The following is a 16047-nucleotide window of genomic DNA, read 5'->3' on the forward strand; positions in this document are numbered from 1 at the left end:
TCACGAATAATTAACAAAAAAAAATAGTGCTGTAAATACTAAACCACTGAAAATTAATGTAAATATTGATTGTTTTTACACTTACATTGTAACGTTTATATTTTAAACTTTTTTTGCACAAAATGTTTAGTGTATATTTACATCTTTTGATTTACAACCTTAAATTTTGCACATTGCATAGGCAAAACATACATTTAAACGTAAACGTAAACTTACACATTACGCAACTGAATTTAATTTTACACAAAGTTTTTTAAAATTAAAATATTAGGGCAGCAAATACTAAGCAATAAGATCTATAAAAATAAATATATTTTAAACCTTTTTTGTGTAAATGAAATTTTTTTTTGCTTTACAGCTTTCGATTTTACACATTGTACAAGAAATACTGGAGATAAAATTAGCCTTTTTTCAATTAATCATTAAAATCATTAATTAATTGCCTATTACTTGACTAATTGATTTAAATAGCTATTATAAGTATTACAAATTTTACTGTAAGAATGTTCAGCATTCAAACATATCACAAATTTAGCAATTATGTTATTGTCATATATCCATACTAAATTTTGATTGTTTCTTTCCAGAGTTATTTAAGAGAATAGAATTTGTGATAATGAGCACAGTTTCACTTATATTGACAAAAAGTTCAAAACTCACGGTGTGGAGTCCAGGCTGATGCTGTTGGCCTGCGTGGAGGACGCAGACTTGTGATTGGTGAACGTCTGGCATGGCGAGTCATTGATCACGTGATCGACTAGGTGACCAATGGAGTACGGCCTGACCCGTGCCCCGTCTGTGGTAAACACCGAGTTACTGATGAGGAAAGAAAGAAATTAAACCATAAATGGAGCGCTAACCCAATGACTGGATAAACTTGCTTATGTGGGTAAGTTTGTGTGTGTTGACTCACTGATCGGGCGAGTCTGGTGGAGAACGGTTCGGCAGACTCTGAGTCTCCAGTCGGTCGTCCGAGAGGGAATTCCTGCTGACGGTCTCCCAGTCCAAGCCACTCATCAGTCTCCTGACCAGAGGCTTGCTCGGCGACCTGGAAACACATTCGATTCAGAACAGATCCATCCATTTGTAAAAATCTGAATCACTACTGCTGTGGCATTTATGTAAACCAACATGGCACATTTGACATTACGGAACAATTAGAATTTAAACTGGTAATCTTTATGAACTTAATTGCGATCTTTTTATCAGTGAAAACATTGGAGAAAGTGACCAATACATATACACTACATTTACATTTATGCATTTAGCAGAGGCTTTGAAGCGACTTACAGTGCATTCAGGCTATGCATTTTTTTACCAGTATGTGTGTTCCCTGGGAATCGAACCCATGACCTTTTGCGCTGCTAACGCAATGCTCTTCCACTGAGCCGCAGGAACACACAAACAATCGTTCTTTCCGGGTATCTTCGGTTTGTACACGTGCCACTCTTTACAAAAGTCTTAGTTATCATACAGTTTAGGAATATTGCTAAAAACAACAACAATTTCAACATAAACATTATTTACAATATTTACATATTCCGATAGTCAGTTTGCGATAAGCAAACACTAGTTTACAAACAAACAATGCATTTGCTGTTACGATGTTTATAACTACTGAAAACCTTAAATGTTTTAGAACAAATACCCTGTAACATAATATTTCAAAATCAAACTTGATTTTACATTATATTTTGCGATATTTTATAAAATAAACCAACAGAGCACATCTTACAATAACAAAAAAATTTTCCTAACAAAAAAGTTAGCATTACATCAAAACAAGTTTACAAACAAACTGTCTTTTCTGTTATGTTTGTACACATGCTACATCTAAAAACTATAAATAAAATATCAAACCGAATTTTCATATCATAACATTAATTTACAAAGAAATTGCTCTTTTCTGCTACCTTAAGGCACTCTTTTAAGTAATCATACTAGTTTATTGTAGTTGCACTACACAAACACTAGTTTACAAGCAAACACTCTTTTCATTTACATTGTTTGTACATATGCTACTTCTAAACGCTTTGAATAAATCGCCCAGAAACATTCTTCAAAATTGTAGAAAGAACTTTTATTAAAATATTTAGGAAAAAAAGTAAAAATTTTAACTCGGTTTTTTAGAATTTACGCAAACAGACATGGCACATTTTACACAATGTTTTTAGTTTTCTACTGTCAAACCAACATACTAACACGCTTTTCTGCTACTAAGTCTAAAAAACTTGACCATCTTACAGAGTGCCGTGAAACATTCCTCAAAGGTAAAGAAAGACACCTTACTGCATTTCGTACACTTTAAAAATAGTATGATAAACATTTGCATTTCAACTCATTCTGCGATATTTCTTAGCATTTACATAAAGCAACATGAAACATTTTACACATTACACATTTACATAAAGCAACATGAAACATTTTACACATTACAATGCACCCCCCATATAGTTTACGAAAACACGGTTACGATGTTTTGTAAACAAACCACCCCCCCACATTTTACACATTACAATGCACCCCCCCTCCCAAAAAAACCCATAAATATCAGATTTTTAAAAACCTTTTTGTAAGAAAAGCATCCCAACACTAGTTTATGGAGAAATTGACCTTACTAGATTATTGTAGTTGCACTACACAAACACTAGTTTACAAACAAACACTCTTTCCTTTTACGATGTTCGCTACTTCTGAACCCTTTGAATAAATTGCCCAGAAACATTCCTCAAAAGTAAAGAAAGAAATCTTACTGAATTTGATACAGATATTTAGAAATAACGCACTAATTTTAACTCAATCTTTAATATATATTTTTTTTATTTACATAAACCAACACGGCACATTTTACACAATGTTTTTTGTTTTATACTGTCAAACAAACACGTTCTCCTGCTACGTCTAAAAACCCTGAACGTTTTTTTACAAAGTTCCTCAAACATTCCTCAAAAGTGAAGAAACTACTGGATTTTGTAGTTTAGAAATATGAATGAATAAATGAAAAATGAATGAATAAATGAAAAACTTTCCCATTTCAACTCATTCTGCGATATTTCTTAGCATTTACATAAACCAACATGTAAATAGTATTTTTTTTCAGTGAAAATATCAGAAAAAAGTGACAAGCGATACACCAACACTAGTTTAAAGAAACTCGTTCTTGCTGCGCTGCACCTAAAAACCACAAATATCTACTTTGAAATATTCCTCAAAAGCCACGCATGAAACTTTACACTATTTTCTTACACTTCACAGAGAAAAGGTTGGCGTAGTCGAAAAGAAATACCTCGCAGAAGTATGATGAACCATAAACTGTAGTTTAAGTTTCAGCTTCAGCATCTTCGAAGCAAATTTCTGAGTGTGTTTTCACAAGCATGTGCACGACATGTGCACGCCCTTCACAGCCGTGTGCTACACAGCCCTGCTTACACTTCCTGTGTTTGGGTGTCGTTCTGAGAACATCTGACCACACAGTGACACACAGTGACACACACACACACACACTGACACACACGCACACACACAGACACTTAACACCACAGGGATTGAGACGGGCGGGAGCCCTCCCGTAATCCAACACACCCAAACACATATACATAGATCAGCACATTCTGTCAAATGCAGTAGATATAAGCACGATAAATATCCACATCGTTGTCTATAGTGTGGTGAACCAGGGTTATTACAGTTAACTAGAACCAAAACCATAAAAATATATTTTTGTTACTTAAATATATATATAATATATATATATAAAACTGCTAAAACTAATTTAATATAAAAAGAAAAAGGAAATGAAGATTACAAATATTAAAAACTATAAGATTTAAAAAAAAAAATACTAAAATAAAACTGGCATGAACAAACAAAACACGAACACAAAGAAAGTATTACTACAGCATTTTTACTTCACAGAGTTCCCCTGCTTATTGGTTATTAAATGAGTTACCTTGCAAAAACTCTGTTCTTGTTGCCTCTTTCCTTTCCGTACTGTACAGACTGCGCCTCTGTCCGCCCACTGCAAAAAAACCAGAACACAGTGTCACTGTCGGCTCCTAAAACTCCATTTGTGTAAGAATAAGGAGAGATAGCTGTACAACAGATGACAAAATGAATGACAGTCGTGACCAAAACTCAAGCAACACAACCAATACATTGCTAACATGGACAGGTGATATAGCTAAAATGTCTATTTTTCAGCTTTTCCATTCAATTCATATGATATATTCAATATGATATTTTGATATGTATGCATTTGCAGTTTCAAAACGTTTTATTCAGGCAAAAAACTTACTGAACATACTTTACTTAACACTTACTTTACTAACTAACTTTACATACTTAACATGCTTCACTAACTTCACTTACTTTGAATTACTTTACCTAAAAGTCATTTTTGCTTAAAGTACTTTAACACTTACTTTACAAACTTTACTTTAATTACGTTCTTTACTTGACATACTTTACTAACTTTACATAACTTATTTTACTTAACATACTTTACTTGAATTACTTTACATACTTGTCTTAACATACTTACTTTACTAGCTTAACTTAAATTACTTTGGTAACTAACTTGACCTAAATTACTATAAATACTTTACTAACTTTACTTACTCCAAAAATCCTTTGCCTAATTTGATGTTTCCGGGCAAAAATGAATACAAATTGCTTGTTTATCTCTTGTTATGCTATTTAAATCACCAAATCTTGTTTTGCTTGTTTTTGTAAACTTATTTTTTGCTGAACTTTTGAGTTTTTAACCAACTCATTGAATTAAGATTTGCACGCTTGTTTATCTCTTGTTATGCTATTTAAATCACCAAATCTTGTTCCTATACTTGCAAGTTTTTTATAGAATAGAATATTTTGGTGGATCATCTAAACTGGAGTTTCCAAAATGTCAAGGCATGCTCCTACATCCGCTACATCCCAACAAACAACACAAGAGTTGGAACTCTTCTAACGTTCTCACCAGTAGCGAAACTTAGATCCGAGGGTGAAGTACTGCAGAAAGAGGTTTCTCTCCGGAGGAACGGGCCGCTCCAGTCTGAAGAACGTGTGATGCTCCACGCAGGCCTTCCATAAGTTCTTACAAGCTCTGTAGTTCATCATGTTGAAACCCAATAAAGACTCTCTGTTCTCAGTCTATGAAACACAACAAGAAAATAAACAGACGAAAGACAAAGGAGAAAAAGATTTGGTGAGCACAAAATAGATTTGTGAATGATCCAGTTTAGTATGTAACCGTTTCAGTTGTTAGTAACAGTAACTAACATTTTGCAATTTGATTCTAATTTCGTTACTACAGCAAAAGAAAATTTCAATTCAAATTTAAAAAGATAAATATTAATTAATTATATTGTAGTCTTCAATCATTTCTTAATTAGGTAAACAGCAGGTAATAATAAATATAACTAGATACAATAATCAAGTAAAGACAGATTAAATGAAAAACAACAGATACGTAATTTCGTACATACCAGTTCTTTCCTTAGTTGTATAAAAAACTGTTTAGATTTAAAAGATATTTTTACAATTTTCAACCTGAAACACAAAAAAAGAGAGGGAAGGGGAGATAAAAGATCAAACAAATGTAAATTTGCATCCACTGGCTTTCAGTTGGGTTAATGTCAATGAAATTCCCCATTTCAATCAGATCTAAAGAGGAATTCACAGCTAAACCGACACTCACCATGGAAAGTGGTTGACTCGTACCCTGTCCTTATAGACGGAGATGCCGGCAGACAAAACTCCGATGTAAATCTCTGCGTTACAGTGGTCCTGAAATCATCAAGAGTTGGAAACCATAAGGATGCAGTTTCCACAGCAACATCAAAACCACTTTGTTTCAAACGGTGCTTAAACTTTTGGTTTACTTAAGAAGGGATGCTTATACTGGCAACCATTTAGATATCTGCCAATAATGTTAGATCGACTGAACAGTTAAAACAAACAACAGATCATAAGAATGACAAAACAATATACTGACGGAACAAACAGCATAACAGTGATGCAAGAAAATACTGCTACTGCTTTCTACTTCAAATTTTCACATTTAACGAATTTTCCATTCAGCGAATAGAAGTAGAAACAATTACATCACTAAAAAATTTATGTAGAAACTGCCTTATGTGCAATTTAAATGTTTATAAACGACTTTTTGTTTGAATTTTGATTAATAAATAAATTTGATTACTTGATTATTAAATAAACTTTATTTTCAGTTTCGGTATTCAGCTAAAATAAAACTTTTTTTTTGGTTTTTTGTTAATTTATTTTAGTTGATTAACTACAATATATAGAATTGACGGAAAAAATGTTTTTTTATATATTAAATTTTTAATAATGGTTATAGTAATTATATTTTGCTGTGTAAGTCTGTAGGTGCACTATAAAGGAAAGGCAAAGATTAAATTTTTAAAATGAAAAATGAATAACTGGCAAAACAAAAAAAAAAAAATAAAACACTTAAAACACACACACACACACAAAAAAACAGAACAAAAATAAGCAAAAAAACAAAACATTAAAAATAAAACAAAACACTTCAAAAAAAAAAAAAACAACAACTAAAAAACGGAAAACGCAAAAAAAGCAACACATGAAAGAAAACAAGGGTGCATACCTAGGTTTAAGTGACAACAGACATAATTCAAGCCTCTAGTGATTGTTCGCAGTACATATGAAAAAGGGAGGGGCAGACGGTGGGGTAAGATGGGCCGGTCACTCACCCGAGCATAGTGCAATTCCACGCCATACAGCTCCAGCGTCCACGCAGCATTCAAGTAGTTAAACTCGGACTGAGCTGGTGTGAGTCCACTGCATAAGAGAGAGAGAGACTCAATCTCATAGACCCACAAACAATGAACCGCCTTGTTTCACAAATCTGCTCGTGTGTGTGTGTGTGTGTGTGTGTGTGTGTGTGTGTGTGTGTGTGTGTGTGCGCGCTCAGCTGTTACCCTTTGTTCCTCCATCTCCACTGACACTCAGTTAAATATAAGAATCTTGAACACACTGGAGGATTTCATGGACATGTCTGGCGTCTCTTACTTGTGCTCTTGGTGAAGTTTGGTGACCTCTTTCTCAAAGTCCTGCGGTGGGTTGGGAATGAAGCTGTACTCGGAGAGGTACCCAGGCAAATGTTCGGAGTGATTGTAGTCCCCCAGCTCAGCTGAAACACAAAACAGGCCAAGAAACCATGTGTGCATGTACGTCAGCGTGAGACACGGGGCACAATGTGTCCTTCACCCTTTCAAAGAGCCAGGCTTCCAGTTTCCTCATGATTTAAGAGAGCAGACTGACTCATTCTGTCTACTGGAAACTAAACACAAATCAAAATGTACACAGTTAACTATCTTTTTAATATTTTCAAAGGTATTCCCAAACTTTTTTTTTTTTAGAAAATGTAAATTTTGGTGATACTGCTCATCTGAAGTTGATCATTTTTTATTTTTTTAATTCATGTTGTGGCATAAACCTAATAAAATTAACAATAATTAATAATTAATATAATATTAATTATACATTAATACAATTTTTTTTTAATTTCACAAAAATTTAAAACATTAAAAATAAAGTTGCATGTACATTTATATTAACATTCTAATTTGAAGCATTAAACAATTTTATACAATTTTCTGGATTTTCTTTTTACTTGCAACTTCATTTGAATTGTTTTTTACAATATTGAGATAACTGACATGCAACTTTATATTTAGTGTTAAAAAACAACAGCACAAAAAATAAATTCACAAGAACATTTTTTTTAACATTATAATTTGAAGCATCAAACAATTTTCTCAAAAAATAAAATAAATGTTCTTGCATCTTTTTGTTTTTTATTTTGAGAAAATAGTAGAAAATTGTTTAATGCTACAAATTATAATGTTGAGATGAATTGAGTTTATTTTTATTGTTTCATCTCAATATTATAATCTGAAGCATTCATTTAGTACAATTTTCTAAAAAAAAACAATGACAATAAAGTAGCGTAATCTGAAGAATTAAACAATTTTGTAAATTTTTCTCAAAAAAAATAATTAAAAATAAATCTACAAAAACAGAGAAAATTTATCTAAACAATATCCTATAATATGTTTTCTACAAAACATTTAAACACAAAAAAATGAATTGGAAACTTAAGTACATTTATCTCGACATTATAATTTGAAGAATTAAAGAATAAGTCAGATATTCATTTAAACTAAAATTAACAGCGTTATTAAATTATTATCACTATCACATTATTAACTTAAGTCATCACTAAATAGGAAAATCTAAATGAAAATTAGGCAGAAATGAGTGTGCACAACAAAACCTCCAATAACGCATATTATATTATATTTATTATATTTAACCTTAAAAATGAAAATAAAAAACAACTGAATATAAAACAATACAAAAACAGGAAACTTATGCGAATAGTTATATAATTAAGCTACTAGTAAAGCACACCATCTATAGTGAGCATAACATGACCGGTTACCACAACAGTTTGTTAAATATTTAATAATTCTACACTAGACACATTTTTCAGCTTTATTACTGGAAATGGATCAGACAGGGACAGGAAAGAGACAAAAGGCAGATCATGAACTATCTGGCAAAGCGTACAGCCTTTGTTCATCCTGTGCGGACGGTTATATCACCAGCCAAACAAACAAACGCACAGGTCAGAGAGTTTGCAATCAGTTCCTCAAAATCAGCTTCATTCAAACTGACATGTAAACCATCATGAATGGCAAGCAAGTACTATGATAATGCATTACAGCTTTAACATTTAAAATAAAAAAACACCTGATTAACAGAAGACCTCATTACAGATTCCTCATATTTAACATAAAATGTATTTGCTATTAATACCACGCTTTATAGATATTAGCACTGAAAAACCCATATGACCACTAACTGTTAGTGCATAAATAACTTGTAATACTTTACCCTGAACAGCATAAGAAGCCAGAAGAACTGCAGTATTTTGTGGGCAAGGGAGTCTAGAAGAGACACAGAAATTAAAGTGTCATTTTAAAAATGGCTTTTGGAGGAAAAATAAACACTTTCACACGTATAAGTGTATAAACTCACCTGCCACTCAGAATATCCTGCTTCAGTTGCAAAAAGTACAAATACCTGCAGCAAATAAATGTCACAAAAAAATATAGTTAAATGCGTAATAAGCATCCAGACTGAGAAAATTTGTTATTTTTACTATTTATACAGATATAAGTTAAGTTATATGATTTTATATGAATTATGTTATATGAATTTTACATGTCATGTGCAGTACTGGGTAGTAACTGATTATATGCAATCTGGATTATATAATCAGATTATAAAAATGTAGCACTTGTAATTATATTCGGTTTTAAAATGATCATAATTAGATTACAGTTACTTTTTATGGATTACATGATGATAAAGTATTCACACAATAATAGCCATGTAAATTAATTTGCAATCCATGCATCTGAATTTGGGGACAAAAGCACTGCTGAGTCGATTATACCATGTATAAGATGAATTACACAAGTTACAAGACTACTATTTGTAAGTAATCTACCCAGCACAGCATATGTGTAGAAATGTAAATAAACAAAATAAACCTAAACTGTACCTTGTGTACTCTTCCTGTAGTTTACTAGGGTCACTCACGAAAAACTTCACTCTAAATCTCAGATTATGTGGAGACAGCCCTAAAAATAAAATAAAAATTACAATCAGAACATTTTATTCTGAAACTTCAGATGGAAACCAAACATTAATATGTACAAAAATGACTTACTTTTGAGCTGTTTTCTAATAGGTTTGTTTGGGTCCAGCCACCTCTGAAACATACACGGTCATAACCGAAATTTAGGACACTTTTTACTTAATATTTTCACGATGAACACACAAACTGCTAAAAATATCAGCTCAGCAACGTGAAAGACACCAAAACAGCTTGTCAATTCAAAACTGAATAACATCAAATGGAATTGATTAAACATTCAACTTGTTTTTATTCAAGCAGAAACAGACATCAGTATTTCGATATGTGACCTGGGAATGAACTTTCCTGTTTGTTACAGACACGGTGTGTGTAGAAACCAAAATAACTGCCAAACTGCTTCAGATCTGATTCAGCTTCAGGTTCATGGGATAATAGTTTTGCAACTTCTTATCGCTCGTGCAAAAAAATAAAATTTTTCAGGTTGACATGTTGTGCTGCTTGAATGAACAAGGGTTTACAAGTGATCTGTTGCCGACGGCGACAGCAGAGTGACAGGTGAGCGACTACCTGGCTGTCAGAAGAGTCGTCTGCTAGTTGAAGGCCAAAGTAGTCTTGCTCCGTTAGCTCCAAGTGTTTATACACTATGTCCAACAAGATTCGCCCCTGATCTTGCTTCTACAAGAGACAGAAACGGTTTGAAACCAGTTCTGGACTGTTATATAAAAACAAAAGAAAACATACTTAAAAGCGAAAAAAAATAAAATAATACAAAATGTTAAAACACAAAAGCAAATCACAAACCAAAAGCAAAAGGAAAACACAAAACAAAATATAAACAAAACCCAAAACTAAACCTAAAACAAAAAACCAAAGCAAAAACAGAACAAACCAAAGCAAATCAAACCAAAGCAAATCAAACCAAAATAATCCAAACCAAACAAAAAAAAAAAAACCCAAACCAAACCAAACAGAACAGCCAAAACCAAACCAGAACCAATCAAAACAAAAACAAAACAAACCCAAGCCAAGCCAAGCTAAAACATACCAAAAACCAAACCAAAAACAAGAAAAAAGAACAGAAAAGAAAAAGAAAATAATATATTGTTTGATAATACAATGACTTCAATACTTTACATTCTTCACATCAACCATGTTTAAGTACCATAGTAATAACTTTTTTTTTTCTTTTTTAAAGAATTCTGTCAAAAATATAGTATTTCCACAAAAACCACAGGAGATTTTTGAAATAGCATGTTTTTGTGTGCAAATACTGTATTAACAAATTAAAACTTTAGATTCTAATTTGAGGCAGTTTTAAGAGAGGCAGTTTTTCCACGCTAGCTTAACCCTCCAGCCCAGACGGTCTGTGTAGCACGTATGATCATGACAGCCCTGGCCTCAGGACACGCTTCTGTCCAACCCAGGAATGTGAAGCATCTGCCTGAAACAGCCACTGTGAGCTACACGCGGAAAACCAACCCCAGCCGTCACATCGCATAACTCCAGCCGGCCTCTATAGTACCTCACAGACAGTTGGTCTCCCGTGGTGATTCTTACCGAACTGCCATTTAGCAGACATTTTTCATCCGAAGCGATTTATTCCACACGAAACAGCAGGGCTGCAGCTCAGGAGTGAAACGCTGATACAGCAAAAGTAGACATCAGTTACTTCGCGGTTTGTGGGTCACCTCTACCTGGGATTGAACTCGCAACCTCTAGAAGATCATTATCCACCCAACTCTAAAACTTATACTCACGGTTTCTGAAAGAACAGTTCAGTCAGAAGAAACCAAAGTCCTGTCAGCATTTACACACTTTTACGTTATCTTCGGTGGAACACAAATGAAGATACTTTGATAAATGTTCAAGCTGCTCTTTAAGGAACACAAATGAAGATACTTTGATAAATGTTCAAGCTGCTCTTTAATCTCAATAGAAAAAGGATTTTGATTTTGGGTATGTTCCTCAGACAAAGCTTTTGATGGGAAAGAGCAGCTGAGACATTCAGCAAAATATGTACATTTGTGTTCGAAAGAAAACCATGCAATCTTGGAATAGCATGTAAAAGGTTTTTTTTTCTCTCCATTTTTGATCGCTTACTGTGTTTTAAACTGCACTTTTGAGGGAGAAACAATGTGTCTTAAGCAGATTTTACGTGGAAGGTTCAATGAAGGTTCTCAAAAATGTTAAAATATTCATAACAAATAAGTTCTTCAAGAGGTTTGTGGAGAACATATAAACCCATAGATCTATTTCTAAAGGTTTTCAAGAATTTTAAAGCATTCCTTAAAGTCCTCCTGAACCCTTAAAAGAAGATTCTGTAGGACTCCAGAGAAAGAAACTTTGGCTCTTCTCAACATCCAAAGAGATCCTTGAAACAGAAGAAGATCGTTGAGATATTTGGGTCTTTATTAACTTACGAAATCAAACTATTTTGAACTTGCGACTGAATTCAGAGCTAAGTTTTTGGCCAAAAGTGCAAAGTAAAACAACTGCAATCTTGTCAAGTTTGTACTGAAGTACTGTTAAATTAAAGCAGATATTTGCATTTTCTGAAGTGAATGTGAGCGGTGTTGACCTGCTGCCAAGATCCCAGAGCGTTCTGAGTGGTTGCCAGGGCGTTGCTATGCAGCCACTAAGGCATTCTGATTGGTTTTTTATCATCTTGCTGGAAGGGTTCTGAGTGGTTGTTAGATGGGCAGATGGTTTCTAATTGTCCAAAAGTCCAAACAAATTCACCCTGTGACCTTCAGTGTAAGTTTATGAGATGGTTTTTGCCTGTTTTGTTATCCACCAGATAAAAATCTAAGCTCTGATCAATTACAAAACGCTCATTCATCACAATTTTCAAATATGTCACACAAACATTACTGGAGTGTAATACTAAACAAAAATATGCAATAAAATTTCTCCTTCTTTAGGAAAACAACAAGACCTGAGGGTTGATTAGCTTTCTTAAAGGAATAGTTCACCAAAAAAAGTGAAAATTTACCCACCTTCAGACCATCCAAGATGTAGATGAGTTTGTTTCTTCATAGGGACAGATTTGGAGAAATTTAGCATCACATTAGCATTACAATGGATCCTCTGCAGTGAATGGGTGCCATCAGAATAAAAACATCACTATTACCCACAAGTAATCCACACCACTCCAGTCCATCAACCAACATCTTATGAATCAAAAAGTTGCATGTTTGTAAGAAACTAATCCATCACTGAGACGTTTAATAGATTCAAACAGTTTCTTCTGACTAAAATATGAGTCCTCTATCCATAATAATGCTTTCAAAATTCACTGACATATTTGTTTAGAATTGTTTTGGACTGTTTTCACTAGTAAACGGTACTTGATCTGCGCATACTTCTCTCCTGATTCAGACAAGAGAACATTTTCACTGGAGGAAGCAATATTATTGATAATGGACTTGTATTTTTAGGGCCCTATGATTTCTGTGATGCGGAGAACGTGGACGGAATCATGGAATCCAGTCGTAAAAATGGAATTTACTGTATAACGCCAAATGTCACGGAATTTGACAAATTTTGAATGAATAAATCAAAAGTAGGTCAGTACTCTTAAATTAAAATGCGATATGGACTAGTGTCTGTGAATATTACGCCGCAAAAATACAATTAATTGAACTATTAAACCTGCATGCTCTACTTGAATGAATGGCACAGATGCATGGTTTCGTTTACTACATACATACTGAAGTGTGTGTGACGCTCGCTGTGTTTTCAGCCTCTGCTACCCATCAACATTAACTTGAAGAAACTGTGACAAATATATTACTGAGTGCAATGATAGTACTCATACTATTAATAAAATTAATTAAAATAAGAAAAACTTTATTTTTCGAATAACATTTAACGGAAAGATTATTTACCAGAATTTATTTCCAAAAAAAATTTACACTTTTTTAAAAAAAATTAACAATTAAAAGTATGATAAAGTAGGGTTTTTTATATATATAATCATTTATTTAAAGATGCTTTTGATTAATAAAATTTAACGAAACCATTAAAACGGAATCCAGAAAACTAATGGAAAACAGTTTCATAGGGCCTTAAAAATTTAATTTTTGTTAAACTTAATAAATTGCTGTTAATGTTTCATGATTTCAATTAGGCTAATTAGACATGCTTTTTGATTAATACAATTTAATTTAACCATTAAAACAGAGTCTATAAAAAATAAAATGGAATCCAGAAAAAGTAAAATAGAAAAAAACAGAATTTGGGGAAAAAAAATTAAATGAAATTTGGGAAAAAGTAAAACATATTTCATAAGGCCCTATATTTTAGCAGGAAACAATGGTGTGAAGTTAAAAATGAATACCTCAATGGAGCCGTTTATCCCAAAAAGGCAGGTTTTCACTTCTCAAGACATTAACTGACGGACTGGAGTGTTGTGGATTACTTGTGGATTACTGTGATGTTTTTATCAGCTGATTGGACTCTCATTCTGACGGCACCCATTCACTGCAGAGGATCCATTGCTGAGCAAGTGATGTAGAAACAAACTCATCTACTATTCCTTTACAGAGGTTCAACACACATGAATGAACGTGTGTATACTCACATTGACTCTGAAGGTCTGTACTGTGTTGTCCAGCAGTAAAACGTTACACACCACCTGCGCGTGCTGTCTCTCTCTGGCCTCCTCCAACGCTCCCACATCGTAAGATCTGCCAGCAGGCAACCGGAAGCGTGCGGTCATTACGGTCCCCACTCCGTCTGCAAAACACAGAGAGGCTAAAGGTCACCAACAGGATCACCTGGCCAACACTGCACCACGGTAAACGTTATTAAGCAGTGTGAAACACACATACACACACTAGCCCATGTGATCCTATGGCAAACATCATTCACAAACATTCGCCTGTACTCCGCCTAAAAGTTCCTGTAAACAGCTATAAAGCGAGCAGGGAAAATGTTTTGTAGATTTTAGCTTTCAGGTACTAGAAGAAACAAGACAGTAAAAATCAAAACACAGCACTTAGAAAATAGTCTGTCAACTGAAGAAACCCATAAAGGAAACAGAGTTCAGGGTTGATGTCAAGATAATTCAGATTCATACAACTCATGAAAAGGAAATTGCTTAATATATATATATATTATTCTAAAACTGCTGACATTCATCCTGTAATATTGAACTCGGTCATTCAAGGTTTTGGTGATACTAAACGCTCTTCTCAAAGCAAAGAAGGTGATTTTCCGGCCAGCTCTCAGATTCCTCAAGACAATCAGCCCACTGAGGTGTCCCTCAAAAGACACCTTATTAAAAACCTATTTATATTAGAAAAGATTGAGCAATTGCAATCAGACACACAAAGACAGAAGAATTTCTACAAAGCAGAACACTATGACTCTTCCTTTGAACTCCTAGCAAATAGAGACGTAGCATTTTATAGCCACAATCTCCCAAATGTAGTTTCTGACTGATTCTATCATTAGTGATAACAGAGGCACAACAAAAATGCAATTTAAGATGACAATAAATGATGTTGAAGCATACATAACAAGAAAAAATAGAGAAAATACCACAACATATTATCTATGCTAACAATCTTGACGCTAATAATGAACACTGGCAACTGAAGCTCTTTGCTAGAGGATTCATTAACTCCAAACACATCTTATGCATATATTATTAATCAGATAAATACACAAAAGATGTCATATTATAACTTTCTTCTGTACATAATGTTGCAAACGCACAAGTGAACTGAAGCTAAGTTACATGCTAGTCACAATATGCTTTGAAAGTCATGCTATGAATGTGAACTTTCTGTAACAATGCACTAAAAAAAACATACAATAAATAAGACATAAGATAAAATAAACTATATTGCTCCTACATGTTGATACATGTTTTTTTATTTTTTATTTTTTGTAATTTTTTTTTTATTTTTTAAAGTTTTTTTTTTTTTTTTGTTTCAGTTTCCAGTTTTCGGTCAAATTATGTGCTTCAAAACTGTGTCAGCATCTAGAAAAAAAAATAAAAATTGGGGCATCACTAAAAATGAATGAATATGACATGCCAAAATACTGACTAAATCTAAAGGTTATTATGGTCAAAAGTAAAGCCTAAAACTTAAAAAATGTAAAAATGGATGGCCTATTATAAGATCTCAGACTTTATAGCACCCATTCTAAAATGGTTTAGCTCTAGACAGCCCACTCTGGACTCTTTAGAGCAAGACATCTACAGCCAAAGACTCTAGATTGGTTGGCGCAGAATCAAAGACCTGACAGTGAGTCTCCAAGATCTGAAAACTCTAACTCAGACTCGACACCACCCAATCTAGAGTCTTTCTTTCTTGTTATTCGAC

The 16047-nt window shown here is 33.5% G+C and overlaps 1 protein-coding gene across 2 annotated transcripts in view; it reads right to left on the reverse strand.

Moving 5' to 3' along the window:
* The window catches only part of ptpn4b (protein tyrosine phosphatase non-receptor type 4b), a 33668-nt gene that overhangs the window by 12183 nt on the left and 5438 nt on the right, over window positions 1-16047 (reverse strand). For both annotated transcript variants that reach the window (XM_042712379.1, XM_042712380.1), the window contains exons 2-15: window positions 14295-14449; window positions 10280-10387; window positions 9785-9827; window positions 9617-9695; window positions 9088-9132; window positions 8944-8996; window positions 7054-7174; window positions 6735-6822; window positions 5696-5784; window positions 5484-5547; window positions 4976-5148; window positions 3950-4018; window positions 914-1048; window positions 661-816 (exon numbers count right to left, since the gene is read on the reverse strand). In XM_042712379.1, the coding sequence (XP_042568313.1) occupies window positions 661-816; window positions 914-1048; window positions 3950-4018; window positions 4976-5148; window positions 5484-5547; window positions 5696-5784; window positions 6735-6822; window positions 7054-7174; window positions 8944-8996; window positions 9088-9132; window positions 9617-9695; window positions 9785-9827; window positions 10280-10387; window positions 14295-14432 (1361 nt within the window). In that variant the 5' untranslated portion in view covers window positions 14433-14449. The remainder of the gene's footprint in view (window positions 1-660; window positions 817-913; window positions 1049-3949; window positions 4019-4975; window positions 5149-5483; window positions 5548-5695; window positions 5785-6734; window positions 6823-7053; window positions 7175-8943; window positions 8997-9087; window positions 9133-9616; window positions 9696-9784; window positions 9828-10279; window positions 10388-14294; window positions 14450-16047) is intronic.

Source organism: Cyprinus carpio, chromosome A22 (assembly GCF_018340385.1).
Source record: "Cyprinus carpio isolate SPL01 chromosome A22, ASM1834038v1, whole genome shotgun sequence".
Lineage (NCBI taxonomy): Eukaryota > Metazoa > Chordata > Actinopteri > Cypriniformes > Cyprinidae > Cyprinus > Cyprinus carpio.